This window comes from Solea solea, chromosome 7 (assembly GCF_958295425.1).
Source record: "Solea solea chromosome 7, fSolSol10.1, whole genome shotgun sequence".
Lineage (NCBI taxonomy): Eukaryota > Metazoa > Chordata > Actinopteri > Pleuronectiformes > Soleidae > Solea > Solea solea.
This window is the reverse complement of record NC_081140.1, coordinates 8,453,317-8,481,169: the sequence shown is the minus strand read 5'-3', so window position 1 is coordinate 8,481,169 and position 27,853 is coordinate 8,453,317. Positions and strand designations below refer to the sequence as shown.

The following is a 27,853-nucleotide window of genomic DNA, read 5'->3' as shown; positions in this document are numbered from 1 at the left end:
AGAACCACACCCACATCCCACAAGAAAAACAGCCTGAGGATGTTTCAGTCAAGATCGTCAGATACAAGAGCAACATTTTTTTATTTTTTTTCCCTTCAGATACTCATCAGGTTCACAGCAGTGTTGGGCTCAGAATCCCTGTTTTCTCTCCAGCCTCCTGCAAGCAGCTGAATCCACCTTTCTTTATCTCCCAGAGCAGGGAAGGAAGCAAAGTGAATAAATGGTCAGCCGATGTTTCTCTACAATGTTTTACGGGCCATTAAGTCACTTCAGTTTTGTGTCCAGTTTCATGAAATAAATATAGCAGGGTGTCATCTGCACAAATCTCATGGATTTTCGACATAATGAACACATCTGAGAGGTGAAAATCAGTGTCATATTAAGTGCATTGTGTTTCATGCAGGCTCTTTTTTCATGGTGGGTATTATATCTCTAATGCTGCCACCCCAGTGCTCTGTAGGATTACATGTATTTAGAGCCGCTTCAGTTCCACCAGGGAGGACGAGGCCCCCACACTCCATCACACATCTAATATTCAGACACACGCTGAGAAAATGGAGGCGTATTTTTTAGTGTGGTCATAGAGGTTTGCACAGGAATTAAGGATTTTAAGGACTGTGTGTGTGTGTGTGTAATCTGTATGACAGTGCACCAAACTAAGAGGTTATGGTTCATGCTAAGCAGAGAGGAGTCTCTCAGCAGTCTGACCAAATAAAAGTTATTAGCAGTTAGTCTTTTGCAGTAAAACAGCTCCTCTGCTGCTTTTATGGCTGATATTTTATTTGCAACCTGTGGAGGTTTGTTGAAAGCACAGAAGCTGTGAGGAGCAGATCAGTGTGTTGCTGAAGGCAGGAGGGCTCTTGGTGTGATTGTGATTGAGTCACAGGTTGTAATGTCTTTTTGCAGAGTAATATTAGTTGAGGTGCTTTAGCAGCTCGTATGAGACTTATTGACTTTAAAGATTCACTTCTTGTTTGTAAAGCACAAAATCCTGTCGCACCACAACACCTCTCAGAGCCGCTTAGTGCTTATGAGGCCGACAGGTCTCATAAGCACTCGGCGTTGCCATAAACCACTGGATTCTGCACACTGCCCTTCTTGCACTTTGTTCTTTTATTCTGGATTATTTTCTGTCAGATTTCCTACTCAACCATTCTGTAATTTCTCAAACTTCCTCTCAGATCAGAGGCTCTGAGTGGTTCGGGGGATTTAGAGGTCACTGCTCAGAACCACACCCACATCCCACAAGAAAAACAGCCTGAGGATGTTTCAGTCAAGATCGTCAGATACAAGAGCAACATTTTTTTTTTTTTTTTCCCTTCAGATACTCATCAGGTTCACAGCAGTGTTGGGCTCAGAATCCCTGTTTTCTCTCCAGCCTCCTGCAAGCAGCTGAATCCACCTTTCTTTATCTCCCAGAGCAGGGAAGGAAGCAAAGTGAATAAATGGTCAGGCGATGTTTCGCTGCAATGTTTTACGGGCCATTAAGTCACTTCAGTTTTGTGTTACTTGAAGCTCTTACTTACTTCTAGCTCTTATTTGTACCCAAATGTTTAAATGCACTTATTGTAAGTCGCTTTGGATAAAAGCGTCTGCTAAATGACATGTAATGTAATGTAATGTCCAGTTTCATGAAATAAATATAGCAGGGTGTCATCTGCACAAATCTCATGGATTTTCGACATAATGAACACATCTGAGAGGTGAAAATCAGTGTCATATTAAGTGCATTGTGTTTCATGCAGGCTCTTTTTTCATGGTGGGTATTATATCTCTAATGCTGCCACCCCAGTGCTCTGTAGGATTACATGTATTTAGAGCCGCTTCAGTTCCACCAGGGAGGACGAGGCCCCCACACTCCATCACACATCTAATATTCAGACACACGCTGAGAAAATGGAGGCGTATTTTTTAGTGTGGTCATAGAGGTTTGCACAGGAATTAAGGATTTTAAGGACTGTGTGTGTGTGTGTGTAATCTGTATGACAGTGCACCAAACTAAGAGGTTATGGTTCATGCTAAGCAGAGAGGAGTCTCTCAGCAGTCTGACCAAATAAAAGTTATTAGCAGTTAGTCTTTTGCAGTAAAACAGCTCCTCTGCTGCTTTTATGGCTGATATTTTATTTGCAACCTGTGGAGGTTTGTTGAAAGCACAGAAGCTGTGAGGAGCAGATCAGTGTGTTGCTGAAGGCAGGAGGGCTCTTGGTGTGATTGTGATTGAGTCACAGGTTGTAATGTCTTTTTGCAGAGTAATATTAGTTGAGGTGCTTTAGCAGCTCGTATGAGACTTATTGACTTTAAAGATTCACTTCTTGTTTGTAAAGCACAAAATCCTGTCGCACCACAACACCTCTCAGAGCCGCTTAGTGCTTATGAGGCCGACAGGTCTCTTAGGTCGTCTCACGCCGGGCTTTTTTAAGGATATAAGCTTCTTTCAGGTTTAATGTCTCTGGAACAGTTTGCCAGATGAACTCCAGTATTTACCTGATTTATTAGAAAAGATAAAATGCTTATTTTATTGGCATTTGTGTACGTGTGAGTTGCTGTGGCTGAGTCAGTGATTGATGGACATTAACAGGCTCAGTTTAATACTCGTGTTGTCTGCTGTTGTCTCATAAACCAGACCGAGTCTGTCTGTGCATAATGTGTGGAACTAATTGGATGTGTTTCTTCTGGTTTGGAGCTGCTTTTCATGTGCGGCTTGTCCCCGTCCTCACCCTCTCCCTCGTCACTCTCTCAGTTACATAAGGATGCCCTTGTCCAGACAACAGTGTTCTGAAGCATCATCATCATCATCACAGTGATGACATGCACAGCAGAGGAGCAAAGGCCACCACTGCATTTATTCACGGACACATTATTTCCACCTCCCTGCTGTGAGCTTCACAGGGCTGCTGGGCACCTGCTGTGCTTCACTGAATGCCAGCTCACTCCCTCCTGTGGGATTTGTTGGCAGTCGTGTTTGCTTTCCAATTAGCAGTGTGCATCCAATTAATAAATATAAAGCTGACGATGGGAAAGGCTGCACATTTGTGTCTAATTTTCTCCTCCGTAAGTATACACCGCAATATTTAATATCATTTGGGGTAGCACTGGTTTCACTTCTCTTAATTTGAAGCACATTTGCTTCACATGCACCAAAAGAATATGTTGTACTTGTATACATGTACCACATTCTATAGTCACTCATTTTCTGCTGCCTTATCCTCCACATAAGGGTCGCGGAGGGCTGGAGCTGAAGACATAGGGCAAAAGTGGGGGCACACCCTGGACAGGTTACATATATATATATATATATATATATATATATATATATACACTGCTCAAAAAAATAAAGGGAACACTTAAAGAACACAATGTAACTCCAAGTCAATCACAGTTCTGTAAAATTAAACTGTCCACTTAGGAAGCAACACTGATTGACAATCAATTTCACATGCTGTTGTGCAAATGGAATAGACAAAAGGTGGAAATTATAGGCAATTAGCAAGACACCTCCAATAAAGGAGTGGTTCTGCAGGTGGTGACCACAGACCACTTCTCAGTTCCTATGCTTTCTGGCTGATGTTTTGGTTACTTTTGAATGCTGGCGGTGCTTTCACTCTAGTGGTAGCATGAGACGGAGTCTAGAACCCACACAAGTGGCTCAGGTAGTGCAGCTCATCCAGGATGGCACATCAATGTGAGCTGTGGCAAGAAGGTTTGCTGTGTCTGTCAGCGTAGTGTCCAGAGCATGGAGGCGCTACCAGGAGACATGCCAGTACATCAGGAGACGTGGAGGAGGCCGTAGGAGGGCAACAACCCAGCAGCAGGACCGCTACCTCCGCCTCTGTGCAAGGAGGAACAGGAGGAGCACTGCCAGAGCCCTGCAAAATGACCTCCAGCAGGCCACAAATGTGCATGTGTCTGCTCAAACGGTCAGAAACTGACTCCATGAGGGTGGTATGAGGGCCCGACGTCCACAGGTGGGGGTTATGCTTACAGCCCAACACCGTGCAGGACGTTTGGCATTCGCCAGAGATCACCAAGATTGGCAAATTCGCCACTGGCGCCCTGTGCTCTTCACAGATGAAAGCAGGTTCACACTGAGCATGTGTCAGACGTGACAGAGTCTGGAGACGCCGTGGAGAACGTTCTGCTGCCTGCAACATCCTCCAGCATGACCGGTTTGGCAGTGGGTCAGTAATGGTGTGGGTTGGCATTTCTTTGGGGGGCCACACAGCCCTCCATGGGCTCGCCAGAGGTAGTCTGACTGCCATTAAGTACCGAGATGAGGCCCTGGGTTCCTCCTAATGCAAGACAATGCTAGACCTCATGTGGCTGGAGTGTGTCAGCAGTTCCTGCAAGACGAAGGCATTGATGCTATGGACTGGCCCGCCCGTTCCCCAGACCTGAATCCAATTGAGCACATCTGGGACATCATGTCTCGCTCCATCCACCAACGCCACATTGCACCACAGACTGTCCAGGAGTTGGCGGATGCTTTAGTCCAGGTCTGGGAGGAGATCCCTCCACCTCATCAGGAGCATGCCCAGGCGTTGTAGGGAGGTCATACAGGCACGTGGAGGCCACACACACTACTGAGCCTCATTTTGACTTGTTTTAAGGACATTACATCAAAGTTGGATCAGCCTGTAGTGTGTTTTTTCACTTTCATTTTGAGTGTGACTCCAAATCCAGACCTCTATGGGTTAATACATTTGATTTCCATTGATCATTTTTGTGTGATTTTGTTGTCAGCACATTCAACTATGTAAAGAACAAGAAGTATTTAATAAGAATATTTCATTAATTCAGATCTAGGATGTGTTATTTTAGTCTTCCCTTTATTTTTTTGAGCAGTGTATATATATGTATAGCCTAATCTGCATGTTTTTGGACTGTGAGAGGATGCACACATGGTGAGAACCTACACAGAAAGGCCCTTGGCTGAACAACAATCCGCAATCTTGCTTTTCCACCATGTGTCACACATTCTATTCTCTATAATGATATTATTGTCATTATTATTATTATTATTATTATTATTATCATTATTAGTATTATTATTATTATTAGTAGTATTAATAATGCAGATTAAAAGTATCACATGTTGTATATCAATATGTATTTTGGTTGGTGCAAGGTACGTCATTAGCAATCTGTCTTGCTGTAAACAACCATGCACAAGGTTAAAGAAAAGTACGGAGATGAAGTCAACTATCTTATAGAAGTTACTATTTATATGAGCCTTCAGTTTTTGAAGATGTTACAACTCTACATCAATATCAATAGATACTGTTCCCACTGCATAAATGTATCTCTGACCATTTATTGTTTTCCAGTGATTTAAAAGAAACTTAAGTGTCTCCACTAAAACAAAAGCATGTGCTGAGCCCAGGTGTCAGTCAGTGAGACCGTCATGTTAGAGAAGCAGCAGGTGCAACACCTGTGCTTTTCCCTGCTCTTATGTTAAAGTGCAGTTTGACAAACAGCAGCCTTTTCAGTCATTTTGGAGATTGGAGAAGCAGCCATCGAGTTTCTAAATGTCAGGCATGGCACTCCGCTGTGGAGGAAGTGGCTCCTCCAAAGATTTACCATCCAGGTAGGATCAGAAAACAACCGTGACAGAGAGGGAAAAAAGAAACAGAACTTGCGTTTGTTGTTTTATATACAAATTCCTGAAGTGGAATCCGAATGAGAGGACACTGAAGGTCTTAATGTCACCAGGTTTCCTCTTTTGAAGATAAGAGGAAGAGACTGTGAAATAAATTGGCTGTTAGGAAAACATGATGTTGGGATTCCTTGCAGATATTTGGGTCAGTCCTTTATCAGCCATTGGTCTTCTGTTGACAGGTGAGGTGTGGTGTTATCAATCAGACTGCAGTATCTACTGATGACTCATATTTTATAGCGAAAACCCTCAGGCTAAAGTATTGGTGCAGGGTGAACTTTGGAGAAACCGGCATGTGTTGGTGGAAACATCACAGAGCGAGACTATTTTCTTGCTTTGTGTGTGTGTTTGTGTAGTGCATACTATTGTGCGATAAGACACATAACATAACTGCTTTTATACTTCACTTTGAGCAGTCTTTTTGTCGTTGTCTTCTTTCTGCGACTCATTAGATGCAGTTGTGTTCATCTCTGCTGCGTGTTCATGCTGAGCTGGTGAATGTCTGTGGTGCTGGAAATATGTAATGTGTAATATGTAGCCCCCAGCTCTGGGCAGATGTGCTGGTCTGGAGTGTGGACTGGGTCCAGTTTGCTACATAATGACATCATGTTCTGCTGGAGTCCAGTGAGGTTACAAGGCACTTTGACAGAACTGTGTGACCCAGCATGCAGGAGGCCAGGGCTGCAGGGAGTGGATATAACGTGGGAGAGCAAAGAGGGAAAGACAGAGTTGATTGGTTGTTACTTTGTGAGCTGGTTTGTCTCTTTTGTTCATGTTATAAGTAGCTATGTACCGTAAACATTTTATTTTAATCACAAAAAAAATCACAACACAACAATTCCAGTTGGTGTCTTGCCTAAGCCCCATGCATGAGGCTTTTGTAGAATGAATATTCAAACTTACATTTCCTTCACACACGACTGACGTTGCCCAGCATTTGAAATCACCTTTTAGAACCAAATCGTTGAACTATGAATAAGACTGAACATTTCACAATGTTTAGTTTAATTCACTGCCCTGCATTCTAACATGGAATTATTCAAATATCAGTGAAAACGGTCATTTGTCAGACTGGCTCATGCTACAACTGTGCCCTTTGCACAGCAGCCAATATTAAAAAAATGTTGTACCAGGAAAAAGCAAAGGTGATACTGATCACGTTAATGATGGCTCTGTTCAGTTCATGTAAGTCGAGACAGTGTAACAGTGAACCAACATGCTGAGCCATCATTAATTTGATGATTTACACCTTTCTGCACTGTAACCAATGGCTACTGTGCAAAGGGGCCACTATGCTATGCTATTTTTGTAAGTTTAAAATGGTACAGGTGTCAGTCAGTGAGATAATGAGGGCTCAGTTACCATTAGTTAGTGAAGCCCAAGACCTGGATCTATGTAATAGACTTCAGTCACAGCCAGTGTGATGAATCACACACGCTGTTTCTGCTTCCATGTAATTCTGGAGTTTGGTGAATTTCAGGCTTTTCACCGATGGTGAAGAAAACCTAATTGGATTTTAAATCACATATGTGGCAGTTGAAGGTGGGTGGAGGAAGATTGGACAATCTATAGAAAGAAAATGACTTTCCTTTTTTTTTATATAAAAAAGAACCCTCAAATCCCTATGAGAGGAGAGTGGACTGCTGTTCTTTGTCAGGTCATGTTGCTGGTTTTCCCAGCAGATATTGCTGTCATTCTTAACATCAGATTATTGACCTTGTTTTGTAGCAGGCAGGTAAGGTGATGTGTGATCAGAGTGCAGTATTTATTGGAAGGTTATATTTTATAAACAAACCCTCGGGCTGAATCAGAACGGGGTGAACTTTGCAGAGAGCTGTGTTTGTTCAGGGCCAATTATAACCTGTTGCTTATTGTATTGTGTTTGTGTGTGTGTGTATATGTATATGTATGTGTATACATATACATATATACATATACGTATGCACACATATATATATATATACGTATACACACACACATATATACAGTATATATATACGTATATATGTTTATATATATATACGTATATATACATATATATGTATACACACACATATATATATATATATATATATATATACATATATACTGTATATATATATATAAATACACACACAATACTAATACTTCACTCGCCTTACATGTGCAGCTCTCCTGGTAATTCTTGAGAAGAAAATTAATAAATAAAAATACATTTAATAAAACAATTAATACATTTTTGAGTTATTGATATTATTCATTTGGTGTGTACATTATACCTATTTCTCCCTGTGTGCGTGTGGGTGTTCTCCGGGTTCTCCAGTTTACTCCCACAGTCCAAAAACATGGGGATTAGGTAAATTGGCCACTCTAAAATTGGCCGTAGGTGTGAGAGTGAGAGTGGGTGGTTGTTTGTCTCTATGTAGCCCTGTGATGGACTGGTGATCTGTCTAGGGTGTGACCACGCCCATTGCCCTATGTCATCTGAGATTGGCACAGCACCCCTCACGACCCTCATGTGGAGGATAAGTGGTAGAAGATGGATGGATGGACATTATACCTATTCCATGGCCACAAATTAATATTTTGTGTAATTAGTATGTGTAATATGTGTGTATGTGTATATAAACATATCAACCACAGGAAGTGAGGGCATTTTTAGTTGGTTCTCAAATTCTGTTATTCCTTGTTATTTATGTTTTGAGACCTGGTTTTAGAACCAGCTTAGGGTTGGGCATTTAGTTATAAGGACCAGTAGTCCTCATGGAGGCCAAAACATACTGAGTCAGAACCTATTTTCTGAGGATCCTATGTCCTAAGAAGAACAGCTGTGCAAACCTGTGTGCGTTTGTTGTCATTGCATTGTGACTGCAATTTCACCTTGAAGAAAACAGATGACTAATTATGTATTGATTTGTTTTGCCTGTCATTGCTGCATCTTTGACTATTATTGGCGATTATTAGCTGACTTCCATCCCAGCAGAGGTACGCAGAGGCCGAAGTGGGCTGCATGTCTTTGTCCCGCTGAGGAGAAAAGGCTGCTATTGTCCGTCTCCTCATAGAATTGACTGTGTCATGCCTTTGTGTTCCATCAGTTCATAATGAGGCATTTCACTGAAATTGAAAAGAGCGGGGCGTCCTTCATCGCTCGGCACATTTAATTCCAGGTTGTTTGAAGAACACGGCTGAAAACTGACTGCTTCCTCACACTGTTGACTCTCGTCCTCATCTGTTGTCCAGTTCACTCTTTATCTGAGCATGAGCTGTTAAATGCTTCAGTGAATCATCTCTAACCTCTAGCACTTTGTTATGAAGAATCATTGATGGGCAACAGAGTGGAACCAAGCAGAAAGAGGTTCTTCACACAGCCCTTACACAACCACAAATCAGGTGTGTGTGTGTGTGTGTTTTGACAGAAAATAGACAAATATAAAATCACAGTTTTATTTGGAGGAACAAAGTGGCACTGAGGATGTCACAGACATGGAGCAGCAGTGTGGTCTGTGTGTAGGAAGAACAGGATGTCAAAACAATGTGTTTGATTTTTTTGTCTTTTATCACAATGTGTGTATCTCTGCTGATACACACATCTATGAATATTCTTTGCATTTGCTTCCCTTTATCAATAGATACACTTTACTTCATTTAAAATAAGGACACATCCTCACATAATGTGACCTGTCGGACACTGTGAAATCCATACCTGCTCTCTTGTTCTCAGCCAGAGGGATAATGTGTGTCCCCTCAGTGTCCAGTCCTTGGTCCCGTCCTCTCATATGTCCATGTTATGTTCTCCCAAAGCTGTTTGAAAGTTGAACAGCTGTGCACTCTCTCTCTCTCAGTCTGTCTTCTGTCAGAGCCAGAGGGTTGGCACTTCTCTCATGTGTCCTGTCATTGTTTGGACCTCAGTTCTGAGCACACATTGTCCTCCATCTTCTGTCCTTCAAAACCAGGACAAAACTCCATGTCTCCTTCAGCCAAGTCATTGTCAGTGTGCTGCTGTCTGCTGTGATGGTTAATGAGACCTTTTAAATAAAACAATAATGAATATAATTTCATCTAACTTTTTTTAATAGTTCATTTTGTAGAGTTTCTGTTTTCTTTGCTCACTTCCATGAGTCAAATCATTATTTGTGCAGATGGGACATTACAATTAGAATGTAGATTTGTAAATGATTGCATTTCTTGATGATCATTTATTTGGCATCTTTTGCTGTAGCAGTAATTATTCTTCCTTTTCTCACTCTCCTCGATTTCCTCCTCTTTTTCTCATACCACCTGCTTCTTCTTTAATCCTCCTGATTGAACAGTGACAGACATTATGCTATCGAGTGTTAATCAATGTGCAGTTGGTTGCGCATGTTATAATGCAGTAATGAGTGCGATTGTACGGCAGGTAATACTTCAGCAGAGGATGGAAGCAGTCTAAAGTAAGCAAATAAAGGTCTGACATTTACTGGTTTGAATGCTTGAAAAGACTGAGATGCCTCACAAACCTTACATTTCCTTCTGCTTGTGAGATCTGTTCAGTTTGATTTAGTTCTATGAATTCATGAGGAAGACTTTCAGTGTTTTTGCGATGTGAAACACTCTTCCGCTCCATTTTGCACATGAGCTATCAGATGGTCTTGAAAACTGTCAATTGAACATGATAAATGTGAAATGAACAATCAAACCTTTGCTTTGGTGTTTTCTGTACAGAGAGAGACTTTCTCTTACTGACTGAACCGTCAGCACGTGTCTCGGGTAGTTTTCACCGCACACTGCATCGCTGTTGGATTTGAACGTTACTCTTTTTCATTTCACTTTTTTTTTGCTTTGTCAGTGCTGAGTCACCACTGAGATCAGATTTGTATAAAATGTGCTCTTTTCCTCTTCGTCCTCCCACGTCCTCTTCCTCTTGTTTGCTCTTTGTCATTCACTGACATTTTTATTTTCTGTGTGAAGTATTCAGCTTCTTTGTCTTTTGAAGTGTCAGGCAGTATTCTGGCAATTTTCCTCCCACACAATTCACTGTTGTTCCTTTTACTGGACTCCAGTGGAACTGCAGGGAAAACAGTTTTCATCAGGTTGAATGGCTAAACCAAAGCACATCTACATCTGCTGTATCTTTCACTGAATAATGCCCGATGACTGGCTGTTCATTTGTAATCTTAGATCATAGAGTTCATCTCTGGTGTCTGATTGTTTGTTGTCTTGTGTGCAGGTTTATTGACAAACAGAAGGTCTTACAGGATATGGATGAGACAGACAGGGTAGATCAGGGGAAATTATGTCACAGTTTTGTGTGTGTGTGTGAGTGAGACAGAGTCCTGCAAATTGACTGGATATAATGTGACCCTGCACATGATGGAAACTCTAAAGTGACACTCACTGATACATGTCAGTAAAAAAAATGATCTGCCTCTTTAACAGCGTTGGTACATTATTTGGGGGATACACACTGCGATCAACACGATCAGCTCTGTTATTTACTAATTCTGTCGCATTCATTAAAAACGGGAATAATTAGTGCAAATAAGCATGAGGACAATTAGTGTGTAATTCGTGTAAAGTGGCTGTCTGGTTGCGGTGTCTCTTTTACCTCCTCTGTGGTCATAGTGTGGTGAGCAAGAGGCTGAAGCTGAAACTGCTGTACGGCTCGTGATCAGCGGAAAAACACAGTCGGCTGCGCTTTGTCCTTTTGTGTCTATTGGAAAGACTGCAACATTGCTCTTGTAGCTTATATCAAATCAAATTGGATTTAGCAAACCTACAGTAATCTATCTAAATCTAAAATAATTCCATATTGACATTCAATTCAAATCTGTTTATTTGTATAGTGCCATTTTACAACACTTCAAATCAATACTCTGTAATACTCTGCTTAGTGGAAGACAATACTGTAAATGCAATGTCCGATACACCGAGTGTGACCCATTTATTTTAACCCTTAGCACAGGTAAAACATATTTCAGTCCACATATCTTCACAGATAAGGTTTCGAGTCTGTGCCGCACATCCTTTTGTTTCTCGTTGACTCTCTTCAGGGTGTTTTTGTCTTTAAATCACATTCCACTCCAACATAATTTGTGTTATTAGTTTATTCATGGGTTGATATTTGAAATGACTGGATTAGTGCAATGTTCACTGGCAACAACTCCGATTACAATGTATTTCACAGATGTAGTCTCACTCCTCGCCTCTCTGTCTGAATATTTAACTTAATATGTGTTATAAAGGCCAAGTGACAAGACCAACTCTTTTATCTAGATCTGAACCAGAATAAAACGGATGCTATTCTGAAACCTTTGGTTCTCTCTCAGATGCAACATGACATTAAAACAGACTTTTGCATTTTAGCTGAGAGCTGCAGTGCTTCAGCACAGAGCTGAAGAATAATAAGAGCAAAACAGTCATAAATCAAATGCTCTCGGCAGAATCACAGGTAATCAGCTGGGGTCTGCTGTGATGGAAACCACTGGGATGGAGTCACTAGAAATAGACAGAGAAGCTCTTTATTCAGGACAGAGACCAACAGCAGAGGAAACTAGAGCTCCAAGAGTCATTAGCATCCGAGAACAAGTGTGTGCAACTTTACTGCAAATGATGCACTGCTGGAGGTCACAGCTCAGAGTAGAGAGAGAGGGAGGGAGAGGGAGCGAGGGAGAGAGAGGGAGAGAGCTTTGCACTGTGCTGTTGTATTGAGAAGTCATGATGCTTGATGAATGAGAGGTTGACCAGTAACCTTCCCTTTTCTGATCTTTTACATCTTACAGTCACTGACCGAGTTGCATCTGTGACACTTTGGTCAATGATCCAGGATCCAGCAGCACATACATATGGTATTCTACTACAGTACAATTGTATAACAGTGACTTTGTTATGTGATACTGAAAAAATGTGTAACTTAATATCGTTTGCTCTGCAAATTTGTCTGCACTGAACAAAACTATGTGCTCCGCTGCTGCTCGGTCACTGTCCATGGTGCTGACTGCAGGACAGATCAGTTGTCAGTTCATCATCAGGGTGGAGGGAAACATTAAATCAAACATAAGAGTTTGTTACAAAGTGACTCATTTAATGGAACAGTATGTTTACTTTCAGTATATTTAGACCTTCACTGTAGAGGCCATACAAGGTCACTTTTACAGATGACCAATAGAAATCCCTCACATGAGCTTTTCTCTTTACCATTTTCTCTTTCTCGCTGTCTGGCTGGTTAAGCTATGGGAAACTGAGACCTTCTTTGTGTTCCCAGCATGCCACATGGTCTGAGAGTGTATCTCACATATTTGACAAATCACCTTGTCTCAAGTCACTCTGATTGTCCAAAACTCCCAAATGTTTCCATGTTTCCATGTTTCCTGTCACAGCTCACCAACAGCAACTAGAGAGTCTTATCCAAGGATTTGCTGGAGAACAGAAACACTGTGGGCTGGAAATGAATAATAAAACACGACTCTTGGAGGTCAGGAGCTGTGTTTCGGTGTTCAGTAGAAGACATGAGTGGACTGCAATCTTTACAATGAATCAGCATGTTTCTATCTAATGAGGAAATGTAACGAGGAGGACATGTTTTTGTGCTGATGTCTTTGATTGTATAATTGTAATTGAGCGAGAGATTGCCTGTAATCATAGACTGTAATTGAGTAGAGGATTTGAGTGAAGTTGCATCATATGATGCTGATGACTTATTCCAACACTGGAAAGCTTTGGTATCATGTGTTTATGAATATTGAATGAAAGAGGTATCTAGGCAGAAATCGGCCTCTGCAGCTGAAACGATTTGTCCCCGACAATCGTCCGTCTCTCTCTCTCGCTCTTCTGTCTCTGACAGTAGACTGTAGTTCCTAGCATGTTGTTATAATATTGTGAGCTGTGTCTCTCTTGCTGCCGGCACATTGTAATGAAAACAGTTTTCTTTTCCTCTGAGCCCAAAATACAAATGAGCATTGTTGTAGAAGCAGGTGGAGAATGTAAATAGACTCTTCAGTCCACCTGTGCCATGAGGTCTCATGAGTAGAAGCTTCACAGATGGAAACTAAAGTGAACAACTCAAAACAAAGATGGAGAAAAATACAAAAATAGTCAAAGAAAATCTAGGTACAAGCAGGAGAGTCTCTTCTGTGTGAGAGCAAAGTTCACAGCATGTAGCGATGTTATGAAAACAGCTGGTGGACAAATGTGCACTTTAGTATCTTTGTACTTTCTATCCTTTGTTGTGAATGATGTCAAAAATAAAATACCACTTGTAAAATAGTCTATTGAAATTAATGGCTCCTGCTGTTTTCTTGACAGTACCACCACTGTGCAATAAAATAGAAATGCAAGAATAAGTTTAATGTCTAAACACTGAAAAATATAATAAGTTTGCCTCCTGCAGATGTTTTCACTGCAGCTGGAGTAAATAGTAACACAAAGTGAAGAAACAGCTTCAGTGGCTCTGCGAGAACTGAGTGTAATAAATGTGCTGTCAGCCTTTCTTGGCTAATACAGCACACTTGTATGCACACACAGAACTGGTTTTCTCCAATGAGACCAACCAGAGCGGCTTCACTTTGATCTCTGACATGTTACAGTATTGATACAACACATACATATGGGATGAAGTAGTTGCTTTAGATTCAGCTCTTGAAACGCTGTATACTCAGAGGACGTCCATGCATCTGTATAGTTTAATTGGACGTCAAAAAGTAGGAAATCAGGGCACAAATAGAATTCTCACAAAAATAAAACCACTCATGTGCATATTTTCCTTTTTTTTTCTTCAGCAACTAATTATGTCACGTGTAATTAAATGTGTATTGTTATAATGTTGCTGAACATCATGGAGGGAAAAAGTCAAACTGTGCTGATGAGACTTTAATTTAATAATAATAATAATGAGGTGTTGTCCTCCTTCACTGTCCAGCAGTGAATCTGCTCAGTCTCCTTGTATGAGCTGCTGAATGAAATGTGATGAGCCTGAGAAGCTGCTTCAGTTAGAAACACACACACATAGTGTCTTCCTCTGTGTAGAAGCGTGTCGCTAGGTGGCGCTAATGTCCGCGTTACAGCAGCAGCAGCACAGACAGCGTGAGTCTCCAGCTCGAGAGTTCATCAGCGCTGTTCACTCTGGGATTTCGTCCTCCGCTCGGCTTCACCTGCCCCGCTTTCTCCTCTGGAAATAAACCGCCGCAGACGGAGCTTCGTCGGGAAGAGAAGAGCGCGGATTTACCGGGGCACCATGCTTTACTCCTGGATACACACCGTGTGGATCCCCGCCGTCGCTTTCCTCTTTGGATTTCAAGGCAAGGGGTGGTTTCATTCTTTTTCCATTTCATGTCCCGGCGTTTTGTCACCAAGAAACAGCGCAGTTGAGAGGGAAAGTGCAGCCACGGTGGATGTTTGTTGTGAGTCCGTCTCGTGCAGACTTGAATAGTGAAGGCACGTGCACGCGTAAAGTCACGTCCTGTCAGAGAGACACGCGTGGTGTCTTCAGTGGGGAAAACTGCGTTTGCTCCAAATGAAGTTAATGGTGAGAAGCTGAGCTCAGTTTAAAGTTCTCTAGAAACACCTCACAGTTCCATCACGTTTAAACCACGACGTCTGGTGTCATGTGACCTATTGCATTCTCTTTGACTCTGATCTTGTGGAGGCAATGGCCCTCATTAGTGTGCGTGTGAGATTTGTGTTTGTGTTAAGAGAGAAAGAAGGGTTGAGGGAGAAGTAATGTGTGGTGGAAACAAGACTATGGTGAACAGTAGCAGGATCAAGAGAAGAAGGGATGGATGGAAGATAAGAAAGGATGAGTTGCATCGTCTGCTCGACTTTAGTAATTAAATGTCAGCAGTAAGTAATGGTGCTCTCCATGCAGTACGTGCGTTGGCTTTAAAAGCAATTGTGAGTATGTGGTAATGGTTTGGTGACCTGAAGAAGCAACAGTGAGAAAAAAAGAAAAAACTCAGTTTGACTTGATGAGAGAAAAAACACAAGCATGTGTTCAGAGGCGGTGCTGGAATCGGTCAGTGTTTACAGTGGGGATTTCACCGATTACACAAGTATAATAGTATGAGTCATTGGCTGAAACCATTGGCTGAAACTAACGGGATTTGAAGCATGTTGCATCATGTGTCTTCTTCCAACACTGTGAGAATGGGAATTACCTGAAACCGACTTGACTCATTCCTGAGAATCTGAATCAAACATGAGAAGATAGTGTAGTTTGAATCCTTTGTCTCACTACTGGGGGAAAAAGTAATGATTTTAAGCTTGTTCGGTTAGGGTTAAGACAAAGCAGGAGCATTATCGTAGTATTTGCACGACTGACTTCAGACCACTCTTCTACTTTCTCTGTCTCTCTGCAGGTGCTCAAATGTGAATTATAGTTTCTCTGGAAACACAAAAACGAGATTAGATGTCTGACATTGAACACTGTGATTTCATTTACTTCACTCTCAGATAAGAGTGAAGATGAGCAAGTCAATGAAAACTAAACAGTTTTTATTTTTTTACTAAAGTTCCATTAGATAACATTTTCATTTTTCTCTCAGATCCCTTTCTGGTGTTCTGTTCCTTGCTGTACAGTTCTTTTTTCATGACTTTAATGGTGTTTGGCATCATGCCATTTATCAAACATAAAGAGCGATTGAAATAGACAACATTTTTTGCAGCTCTTCTTTATCCTGTGGTGGGTCCAGACTTATGCAAATCAAAGCTTCTGTAGAAAGAGATTTCAGCTAAAAGACCTGAGCTGTGATGTGTCCATCCATTAAATGGACATACACATCCAGTTTCTTTTAATCCTTATTCACACAGGTAATCCCAGTGCAAACTCTCTCTCTCTCATACTGTGTGAATTCACATAGAGATAGATTTGCTGGAATGAAGATTTTATTTCTTCTTCTGCTGCTTTTGGCTGTTGAGTTGATAAATTAATTCAAAAGAAAAAAAGGATGACTTGGAGCAATACATTTCTTCAAATGAGACTCGGCTGAGTCTCAATTGCTGTTGAATTGCTCCTGAATATGTTTCACTTTTACAATCTTTAATGATTTTCAGCTGCAGGTGAAGCAGCCGAGCTGATGTGATGAAAGGAATCAACAGAGCTGAGTCCCATTCTTCAAATGTCAATACTTGTTAAAGCAAAACCTGCAAAAGTGGAGGTTTAATGACACTTGGCTGAACCTAGACCAAGACATTTTTTACTGTGAACGGCATAAATACACTGTGTGAAATATGAGCACGGTTTCTGATCCTATCATTTAAAGCCAGGAGCTGCTGAAGATGTCAAAATAAATGTAGTATTTATGTACACATTTTAAACTTCTTTTATTTGTACTTGAATAAGTAACCATAAATGCTCGGCATGTTTCCAACGCTTTGCCCTCATCTCATATGAGCACCAAGTCATTGGTGATACTTCATTCTGGATTAACTAATCTATCTTCAAACCTCATTTATCTTGAGTTATTGAAGCCACATTGGGAGAACAGGTTGACGAGGATGTTTCTGGAAACTGGTACAAACACCGTGCAGACGGTCTGCTCTCACTGTGTTGAAGCCAAATGCAGCGATTTATTTCAAGAACAGTCCCCTGTGTTGTTTCTCTAAATATGTTCCAGTAGATTTGGTTTGGAGAACTGACTCACTCTCTCACATTCATATGCCAAAATGATCGTACTTAGCCCCTTCACACTGACATGGTCCCCATTCGCACCAAAAATAAATAGGTTCAAAACCTGCGAAGTTGGTTCCCAGTGGGAACTTTCCTTGAACCTCATCTGTTACGCCATCACTGGTCATGTGAACGACAGATAACCTACTGAAAAAGGTGAAGAACAAAAAATGCATGCGTGCAAGTGCAATGTGATCCGCCATGTTTCCACTGTCGTGTTTACTTCAGCTCACGTTGTCCATTCAGTAACGCTGGCTGTTGATGACATAGGGTGGTGGAAGTTTGGTTCTGCTTTACTGGTGTGAAAGCAGACTGGTTCCCTGACAGCGCCAAGGTTTGGGATAGAACAAGAGCCTGAATAGGAACTGTGTTCCTGTCAGTGTAAAAGCACAAACAGTGGTTTTTGAACCAGAATTACACACACACACACACACATACACACACACCAGTGGGTTGAATGATAGGATGATAGACTGCATCTGTCACACAAGACGGTTTGTGTGCATATCTTTTCATGGTGTCTAAGATTAAAGACATATCTTCACTTCAGGTGTCGTACATTCAGTGTGTTGTGTCGGCCTGGATTGATGTTGTCTGTCTGAATCGGCTGAAACACACTGTATGTGTTTGGATTGGAATGATGTGACTGAATTTGTATGAAGTTTACAATAACATGTTTTTGCTCACTTATGTGATGTCATCAATTCAAATATTGCAGTTTAAAACCCAACTAGCCAAGTTCACCTGGACTGGTCTACATTAGAACACGTGTCCAGTTTAAAGATTTTTCCTTTCATTTCAGTCTTTCTCACTGACTAATTTACACTTAGCAAAGTGGGTTTGATGAGCTGCTGTGCTTGATTTCTCCCGCAGCCACTGAACACATCAGGTTTATTCTGTGATTCATGTCGCTCGTATCAGACTGTGAAGCTTTGAAGTTGAACATCTGTACATCGTATTCACAGAAGACTTCAGCTGGGCCACACAGCTTTATAATTAGGGATGGGAATTGATAAGAATTTAATTTAACGATTCCGATTCCATTATCGATATTGCTTATCGATCCGATTCCTTAACGATTCTCATTGGGTGAGGGAATAAGTACAAATGTGTTTATTTGTATTAACTCTCTTTACTATCTGATTTTCACATGAATTGGTACAGACAAAAAAAATAAATGATTGGCTTTTTAAGCCCAACTGCCATTATGTGCCATAAAAACTAAAAACATTTGTTTATCCTCACCTCAGTCATTTTATTCTTCCCTGCCTCTGTGAACAGAGGAGCTAGAGGTGCAAGAGAGCAACTTGCTGCGGCCTCTGAGCCAGCCAGACTCTGGCCGTCATCATCATCATCTAAATTTGATGGACAATGACATTGGAGATTATCCGTATAGTAAAAGTTTACACAATGAAATGGCGCTCGCATTAACTAAGTAGACGGGACCTGTCCTGCCTGGAGAGTCGAAAGTTACCTTCGGCATTAATAACAGATGACGCCCCGTTAGCTCTGCTGCTGCTGCTTGACTGCTTGGATTGTATCGGATTTTACAATTTTATCTGGCCGGTAACATTGTCCACCAAACTCTGTGAACTAATTCATTTTTGGAAATGTAACCTTGGCTGAAAAATAACTATGGACATCCACAAGTGCATCAAAAACTGAACTTTAAATTAGCCCTTCCTAAATGTGAGCTGGCACTACTCTGTTCTCTGCCCACAGAGAGAGTGGGAACAGCATCTTTGTCTCAGTCGTAGTTTTTGTCCCTTGAACTCTTTGGCTCGATGGATTAGCGTCCAACATGTTCTTGAAGCAGAGGTGTGAAATAAATGAGATTAACGGGGGATGATCAGAGTGAGACAAACAGACACCATGTTGTCTCGTATCTTATTTCTGCCAGAAAAAAAAAAAGCAGCAGCTGTAAAGCAACACAGGAGCCTGAAGGCATCAACAAACCTGTCAGCCACAAAGTGTCTGGAAGGAAATACTGTATCGTTGTTACATCACAGATTTACATGATCTTTTCACCCTCTATCAATTATCTCCTTAACCATGAGTTGAATAAGTTAATAACCAATTTTCAGTTAATTGTTAATCATAAAATGACAGAATATACACGTTTTTTGCACATTTGCGGCACATAAGTTGTGTGAGCCTAATAAAACAGTGTGTCTGCCTGTCATTAAGTCAGGCTGCATAGAAACACTCTATGGGGAAATGTGGTGCCTTGGCTTTCTACCAGTCAACAGCGTTTGCATTTCAATGCTGTTAAATGCATTTCAAAACTCCCGGTCCACAAAGAGTAGCATCATGGCTGTAGCTGCACTCTCCAAGAGTAGGTGCAGCTCAGAGGAGTTCATGTGTGCCCTCCGCTGGTGTATGTCGTAACTACACCGTATGCAAGGGACGGGCGAACAGAAAAAGACGTTTAAAGAATTATTTAATAACTTCTCAATCGGTTAAATTCTCATCACAGAAGGTCTTTATTAAGCCTACTACCATTCATTTATTCATTTCCTTTTTGTTAATGTCTTTTTTTTTTCAAACAATTTCAGTCAAAGACTGTCACCTGGACAAAAATCCAGAAGTGATTGACATGGTGTTATTAAGTTATATCAAGGTAACATTTTTTTATTTGCTTCAGTGAAAATATGAATTGAATAGAAAATCAGTAGAAACTGTAATTGACTACTGAAGCATCCATGGTGGATGATACAGTCATACTTCTCCTCCACAAAACCTCATAATAAAGCACGATGCATGGATTATGTAAACGGTTATCAGCGGTTACAGTTCAGCAAGAGTTAATTAAGAACTGATTATTAATTGTGAGCCTGAAATCTTATTAAACTCATACGTGCTGGTGATGACTCACAAGGTCTGTGAGTGTCTGTGCGTGCGTGTGTGCTCATCACAAGGCTAGTAGTTTAGATTCCTTTTTGATGTAGTGATAACGTTTATCGTTTGCCGTAACTGTGACTGTCAGAGCATGCTTTGGCATAATCTATCTGTGTCTGGCTCCTACGAAAGAATGCATGTCTGGTTCAGGATGGGCTTAGACAAAAATATGGGATGCCTGTTGGGTTCACTCAATATTCTCTGGGGCTTGGTTGATTTCATACCGCCTCACTTCACCTGTTTGCTAATTAGACATGACTGGCACTGTCTCCTTAAATCATGACAACAGTTTTGATTGCCTTAAATGTCGGTGGCAAAAAGTAACACAGGCACTCTTTGATGTACTTTTGCTTTTACAACGTCCCTGGTAAATGCATCATAAGTGGTCTACGGGAGAAATTGCATGGAATTAGATTTGTGTCAATATTTTCAAACAACACTTTTAAAGAAGCAAATAAAATATCAATTGAATCATTAAAAACTATTGTATTTGATTGTTTGAAAATACACTTGTTCTTTGCGTTGTGGTTTTTTGTTTGTGATTGGATTGGCTATTGAGTTGGACCGGAAGTAGACAGTCTCGGAGTCACTGTCCGTCAAGAACGTATAATTGTAAGTGTTTAATGTTTGTCAGAATATAAAAGTTAGATACTAGCAATTATTTTGTCGAATGTCAAGGGGAAAACCTGGGGAACGAGGCCCACCCATGATCAGAATCACAGACAAACAACCACACTGCAAAGAACAAATCAGGGAGCACAAGTGTATTTTCAAATTATAAAATCCAATATCTTTGAATGATTAAATCAATATTTTATTTGCTTCTTAAAAAGTGTTGTTTGCTTTGTGACAACGGGTTGTTTGGAAATAATGACACTGATCAAATTCCATAAAAGTGTTGTTTCAGGTCAGTTTTATTGCGTCTTCTCCTCCAGTCCCCCTTGAACTTGCCCGGTGACATTAGGTATGTGATAAAGAGACACAGATGAGTAAAAAGCAGATAAAAATTGAAATGTACATTCGTCTGGGAACAGTCACCCGTGTTTGATTTTGAGTTGGAGAAAATTTGGGAACAGAATTATGTTCTACTTTTAGATGGGAATCTAAAGAGTCTTGAGTTTTCTAAAAAAAGACACACTTCAGCAAAATGTTAAGTGGCTGCATTAAATATATGCTATAGACAGTTCAGTGGTGAACACAGGAGGCAGTACGACTTCACATTCACTTAATCACATCGCAGCTCGACATATATATACACGGATAACTGCAAACAGTAGCATGGTGAAGTTGTTATCTGAGTGGCGCAGTGACATAATCCAGCCTTTGATGAGATGAAGGCATCCAGTTGTTTAATTTCCTGATGGTGTTGAGGTGTACGAAAATGATCAAACCCCCTAACGCCTCCTCGCCACTCTTCAGCCAGATGCTTCACGTTTCTGTTACTAACACAGCGACTCTTTCCTGAGGCGATCTCACACCACAGAGACACACAAAGCCAGGAGTCGTGAGGTTCAGAGAATCTCTCTCGCGCTGCGTTTTTCTTTCTCTGCCTCTTTGATAATGAGCTTCCATCACGTTCATCTCTTAATGCAGTCCAATGAGAGAGTGGCCTCAGAATTGGATTAGAGGCCACTGATTGCTCTCTAATTAGACAGTGATGGGAGGCTTATGTACTGAAAGTACAAAGTTCCTGTGCTCGTCTCGCTGAGACAACTTAGTTTTGTGATTATGATGGATTTCCATCTTTGGCGTGTCACATTTCGTGATGTTCCGTTTTGTTTGTGGCGTGCAGCTCTCTGCATCTTTCTACTCCAGAGCAGTGATTATAGCCTGAGTATCACATGACATCTGACGCTGTATCAGAACAGTCAAGTCCTTCAACATCACAGCATTTCACTGTACACTGAACATGTGTGTGTTCCTCGTGCCTTGCATCTTAAATGAGTTGCAATTCAGGGAGTAGGTGAATGTTGCAAATTGCACCTTTTTTAATTGTTGCTGAAGCCATTTTACATGGAAACGAAATTTAGTTTGAAAGTGGAAATGAGGTTTCGTTCTCAGTAGTTCAAGTGTAGCAGCATCTACAGAGTAGATTCATGGTGCAGACATTCATTCCTGTCATGTTGTTGTGTATTGTTTCTGCTCATGATTCGTCTTGACCACACAGTGCCGCTCAGATCGGGGTCTATTCTGAATTATGTCCTCTTACTGTGTGCATTGTGTTTATGTGACACATCCGTGATGTATGTGTGCTCTGTTATGTCCTGTGCACTTGAAGTGGAGACATATTCATCTCCGCAGTATCTCTTTCATGTTGCTTGCTCTAATTTAGAGAGATTCTCAGAGAACAGAAAACCATCAGTCAAACACAACTGCTACCTTTTGTTGCTGTGAGTGGTTCAGTCTCCTCTGACACGTTTGTCTGACTGTGATTTATTTCCTTCAGGCAACGTGGAAACTAATTTATAACAAACAACAGGACTCCTTAATAAACAACTAATGGTTTTGTTTGAATGTCTAACAGCTGACTGATCAATATGATCTAATTAAATAAACTTTGTTTAGACTGATAACATAATGAATGTGTCCTTCACGGAGTGATTAGACTCCATTTTCCGGCTCTTCTGTCTCACTCGTGGTCAATGAAGAAACAAAGTGATATTGTCAGTGCACAGACAGTGGATAATAGAGTGGGCTTTTTTTTTTCTTCTCCGAACCAAACAACAACGCCGATGTTGTTGTTCGTGATGACTCATTAATCAGTTGATCTAATGCGTTGTGAAAATCATCGTGTAAATATCGGAGCAATGTCAGTGACGGTCAAAGCAGCCATTTGCTAACTCCTGTGACGATGTAGTTTCTCAGTAATGGTTTCACTGTGCCACATAATGAACAGAGGAGCATTTTAGGTACGAGCTGAATTACAGCCGTGTTCCTGCTGGTCACTGACACTGTGGATCATTAGCTGGTTTGGTCCATGAGCAGTGACACGTTCAAGCGAAGCTCAGTGGATTGATGGTCTCCGTCGTCTCTTCTTAGACAGGTCTTCATATGAGCTGTCAGTCCACCACCAAACACCCATCAGTTCATTTCTGCAGCGTCTGTGCTGTCAGTCTTCTCTCTCACACTTTCACTCATGAGGGGATTCACCTTCCTGATACACAGTAAATGACTGATGGTGTGCAAATATACTGTAGTGATAGCTGCTGCACCACAGACACTCACCGTTATCCCAACTCCATAAGTTAAAAATAATTTAGATATATCCACAATAAGTGCTATTTTACTGTTTAGAGGGTCATATGTGCATTTATATGCAAATGCACATACATGAACCTGCCCTAATCAAGAGATTATGTAGCTCTCATTACTCATATTGATTTGAGTTATTTGTTAACGCAGTGTGGGTGGATGAAAACCCTCTGATGGTTCAGTTCAGCTCCTCCACCTACACAAAGCCACTGAACTTTAGACCAATCGCTGGTGAAAGTTTCCCAAGCAAAAATCGATCACTGGTGTGTTAACTTCTCTGTCTGATATGTTTAAAGTCTTGTTTTCCATTCCGGCTAATGGTAATGACAACATCGCCTGCCTAGGTAGATAAATGTTGGTTATGCAGCCTGAATCACAGGTATTGACTAAACAGGAAATTTAATCTTGGTTATTGGAGGAACAGCAGTTATTTAAATAGGTTAGTTTCTATTAATGTGTAAACAAGCCCAAGGCAGCGTCAGTATTTTAAAATGGAGGGTCTGTCGTGATATCTTCTATGAACGCCGGTCGTGTATCATCACAGTAAAGAAATATTGGGCTATTGACTGTTTTACTGCTAGGTTACAACAGAATAACTCATCTAAATGATCTTTCACTATAAAGCTTATCTCAGTAGTTGTATTTGTTATCAGTGGACTCAGTGCGGGCAAAACCCAGATTAACAAAAGGTGAATATTCGCTGTGAAAAAAGCCCGTTTTCCTCTCTCTCTCTTTCTTTTTTGCGAGTATTTGGCTGCAGATCAATGTAAAGACACGTTTCAGTTACTGTTGATTTCTTTCAAGGCCAAAACAACATAGAAATGTTGACTGCACTGCTTGAATCGCCTTTGTTGACCATTTGATTGGAGAACCACTAAAGGGACCATTAGGTTAAGTTATGTTGTGCTTCTTTGTATTTCACTGGCAAATGAGGCGCTGCATCAGTACACAGAGACTGATGTTAGCTAGTGATTCAATATTGTCCTATTAACCCAAACCCTGATTGAAGTTGGCGGTAACATCTGCTATTTTGACTCTCTCTACAATAGGTAACATACTGTATCTGTGGTTTTTACCATATGTGAGGAGGATTGGACGTCACTAAACCCACTTTCAGTGTTGTCTCACATACATTTAATGGACTTTGCTCTTTTAGTGCTGGCACCAGTGCTCGGACTCTCATTTGAAAGGATGTTCACCACACTCACAGGCTCAGGTGTGGACGTAATTGTTTGTGCGAAAGACAATCTGGGGAAAATTGTCTATCCAGTTTGAACTAGTAGGTCTGACGCTCCTCTCCTCCTCATATCAGTCGGGGATTAATGAGCACATTAGCCACCTTTATTTTGAGATGAGTCTCAATAAGCCACTCTGAAGACACTGAAGACAATTTCCTGTATTTATTTATTTTTAATTCTAATCACATCAGAGGCTTCTGCTTGTAATAAAGTTTGAAACATGAAGGATTGTTTTTGTTGTGGTTGCATGTTGCACTGTCCTGACACCACACCTCTTCCCTGTGTGGTGTCAGACATTTGAATGTTTACCTAAAAATGACAACAAGGAGCTGTAATGCTGAGAACGTGAGTCATTGATCATCCATCCTCCTGGTTGTTGCACACTTGTATTCACCTTGTCTGTGGTCTCCAACAAAGGCATAGTTCAGAACACATAGTGAGTAACCTATATGCATAGCGATGTACTATTAATAATAATATTAATATAGTAATATGAATAGTAATGAGGGTTTCTGACAGCTTCTTACCAGTTCTTTACACAGTTACCTTCATCTCACATATGCTGCAGCTTTGCCTTGCATAACAAAACTAACAGGTGGGTAACGTCTTGTAGTTCATACTCTTTTTGCCAAGTGAGGAATAGTTTTTTCTTCTCTTTGTCTGTGCTCACTGTGAACACTTGTGTGTTTGTGTGTATGTATTAGGGATGCACTGAAATGAAAATTTGTTGACCAAAACAAAAGAAAATGAAAATCAGGAAACACCTTTGCCGAAAACCGAAACCGAAACAAATGATATACTGTGTATAGATATTGTATATCGGTTAATATTCATGCTTCAAAGAATAAATCATTTAAGAAACTATGAGGATCTCATCGAACATGTCAGACAACGATGGTGCATGCTGTCATCTGGTGCAGACAGATGAGCCTTTGTTTTCTGCGCACCGCACCTGCGCAGTAATGTAGTAAAGTAATGATCGAGTAGGATCGAGTACCGTCGCGATGGAGTGCTGACAGACTCTTAAGAGTGCACTTTTCATTGTTTTCGCTCCGTGGTCCTTCTCAACCTCTTTGTGTAGAAGACGCTTTAGTGCTGCAATTAAGGCAATAACGTCATCAGATGAGCTGATCTTGAGTTAGATTCTTTAGTTAACTGCTTACAGGGGTGAAGTGAATGTCGCGGGGAGTTCATAATCTGTGCTGTATGCAGCCAAGTTTCACTTCCAGCATTTAATAGGTGCTGTTCCACCGTGTACTCACATGTTGTTGGAATGTTTTATTGGTGTTCCAAACTGATATTGGACACACTCTAAGCGGGAATAGATGGGCGTATGCTGTCAATGTTAAAAGTATTTTGATTTTCGTATTTCGATTTCGATATTACGTATATGTGTATATGAATGTGTGTGTGTATATATATATATATATATATATATACACACACATGGTATACATGGTCTGTACTGCTCTTACTTGATCCAGCTCTCCCCTCTGCAGTAATCTATAGATGCCTCAGGGCTTCATTACCCTATTTATTCCTGCTGAAGATCAGCCTCATTTGTCACGTCTGTTGCTCTGCATTCTAAACGTATTTTATTTATTAGTAAACTTTGCTTAAAGAACAGAAAAATGAGGAGGAGAATATGATTTGACGTGTCCAAGTCAAAGAGAGAATAAAGTAAAGACAAGGCTGATCGATGTTTCTTAGAATATAATACGATGAATTAGCTGTGGTAAATTGAAGAGATTGATCGTGTAACTCGGGGGCGTCCCAGCAGGTAGTAATGCACGGTGTGGACCCCCCACTGGATTACCAGACACTCGGTTGTGTTCTGGCAAGACTCCGTCTCGGACAGCTTCAGTCTGCAGGGTGAAAGTGAGAGAGATGTTAGGTGTTTGCAGAAGCGGCTCGCCACAGAGGATTTGTTTCACTTTATCAAACGCCAGCTGGCACGGAGCTTTACGAGTGAGGCCGGTCAGGGGGCTAGTCAGGTCATTTATCAAATTTGTGTAGAAATGGGTGCAGACTGGGGTGCAAAACAAATCGCCCACCAAGTCTCACGTGTGATTCATAAAACGTGTGCATGTCACTCAATCCGGGTGTGCGGCTCATCAGCCTTTGATCAATGTGACAGCTGGAAATTAACATCATTTGAATAACACAACGTTTAGGAATTACTGTACTTAGTAGCTGACGTCACAAATGTGTGACATGCTGGTGAATCGTTCCGCGGAAGGGCCATGAAAAGTACTGTATATATTTCTCTCTATTTCTTTGCTTTCCGGTATCTATCTTCTACCTCTTTATCCTCCACATGATGGTTGCACGGGGTGCTGTGCCAATCACAGCTGACATAGGGCAAAAGGCGGGGTCACACCTTGGAAAGATTGCCAGTCCATAGTTTTTGAATATTCTAGATATCACAAACGGTCCAGGAGTTGTGGTAATGAGAAGTACTCATGCCAAATCCTGTCGGTGAGGACAGGGTTGGTAACAGAAGGCTTAAGGTAAAGAAAAAAAAAGGACAGACCTCCAAATTGCATCTTGCCGTATATACACATATATGTTGTACCATAGACATTTCTGTCTTTTTAATCAGATGAAGAGTCATGCTCCAGCCTGGAGCTCCACAGCGCCAGGCGACCACCAGCTGACAGAGAGGACATGTCCATCACCTTCAAAACCAAGACAATGGCAGACGTCCTTGAAAAACAGGGAGACAGCCGTTGGTTAATTACTGACATAAATCACTCACTGTTAGCAATAAATTACACACTTAAAGAGATCAATGGGAATCCTAAAACGGGCGACAAAGAAATAACAAATGAAATGATGTTGTGCAGTGTGTGACTAATACTGAATGCCCTCCTTGCCAAACATCAGTATTTCATGGTCACATTTTAGCAGCACTGAACAATGTCCTGTCTCCTCATCCTCCTACTCTTAGATGCAGCTGCACCGGACAGTTCTGTGCAGATGAGCTCATCTGGGTGCACTTTATTATTTCACAGACGTAGCCCTCTGCCCCTCAGCAGCCTTTCAGTGTCACCTGTGTGCGTAATTGCACGCGGAATTGATTGAACTGAACTGCTTGTAATTATGTCACCTAGTCTATCGACATAGTAATAATAATAATGATAATAATAATAATCCTTCACCTTAAAATACATATTTAAGTGCTGTCTAAGTGGC

General features: G+C 41.0%; 1 protein-coding gene across 2 annotated transcripts in view; it reads left to right on the top strand.

Annotated features, from left to right (window-relative positions):
- Nucleotides 1-27,853, top strand: part of lsamp (limbic system associated membrane protein) — a 610,217-nt gene that overhangs the window by 188,121 nt on the left and 394,243 nt on the right. The window contains exon 1 of one of the 2 annotated variants that reach the window (XM_058633309.1): nt 14,700-14,904. The exons of the other annotated variant lie outside the window; for it this stretch is intronic. Within the exon in view, the coding sequence (XP_058489292.1) occupies nt 14,841-14,904 (64 nt within the window). The 5' untranslated portion in view covers nt 14,700-14,840. Of the gene's footprint in view, nt 1-14,699; nt 14,905-27,853 lie in introns of those variants that run through there. 2 annotated transcript variants of the gene reach the window in all.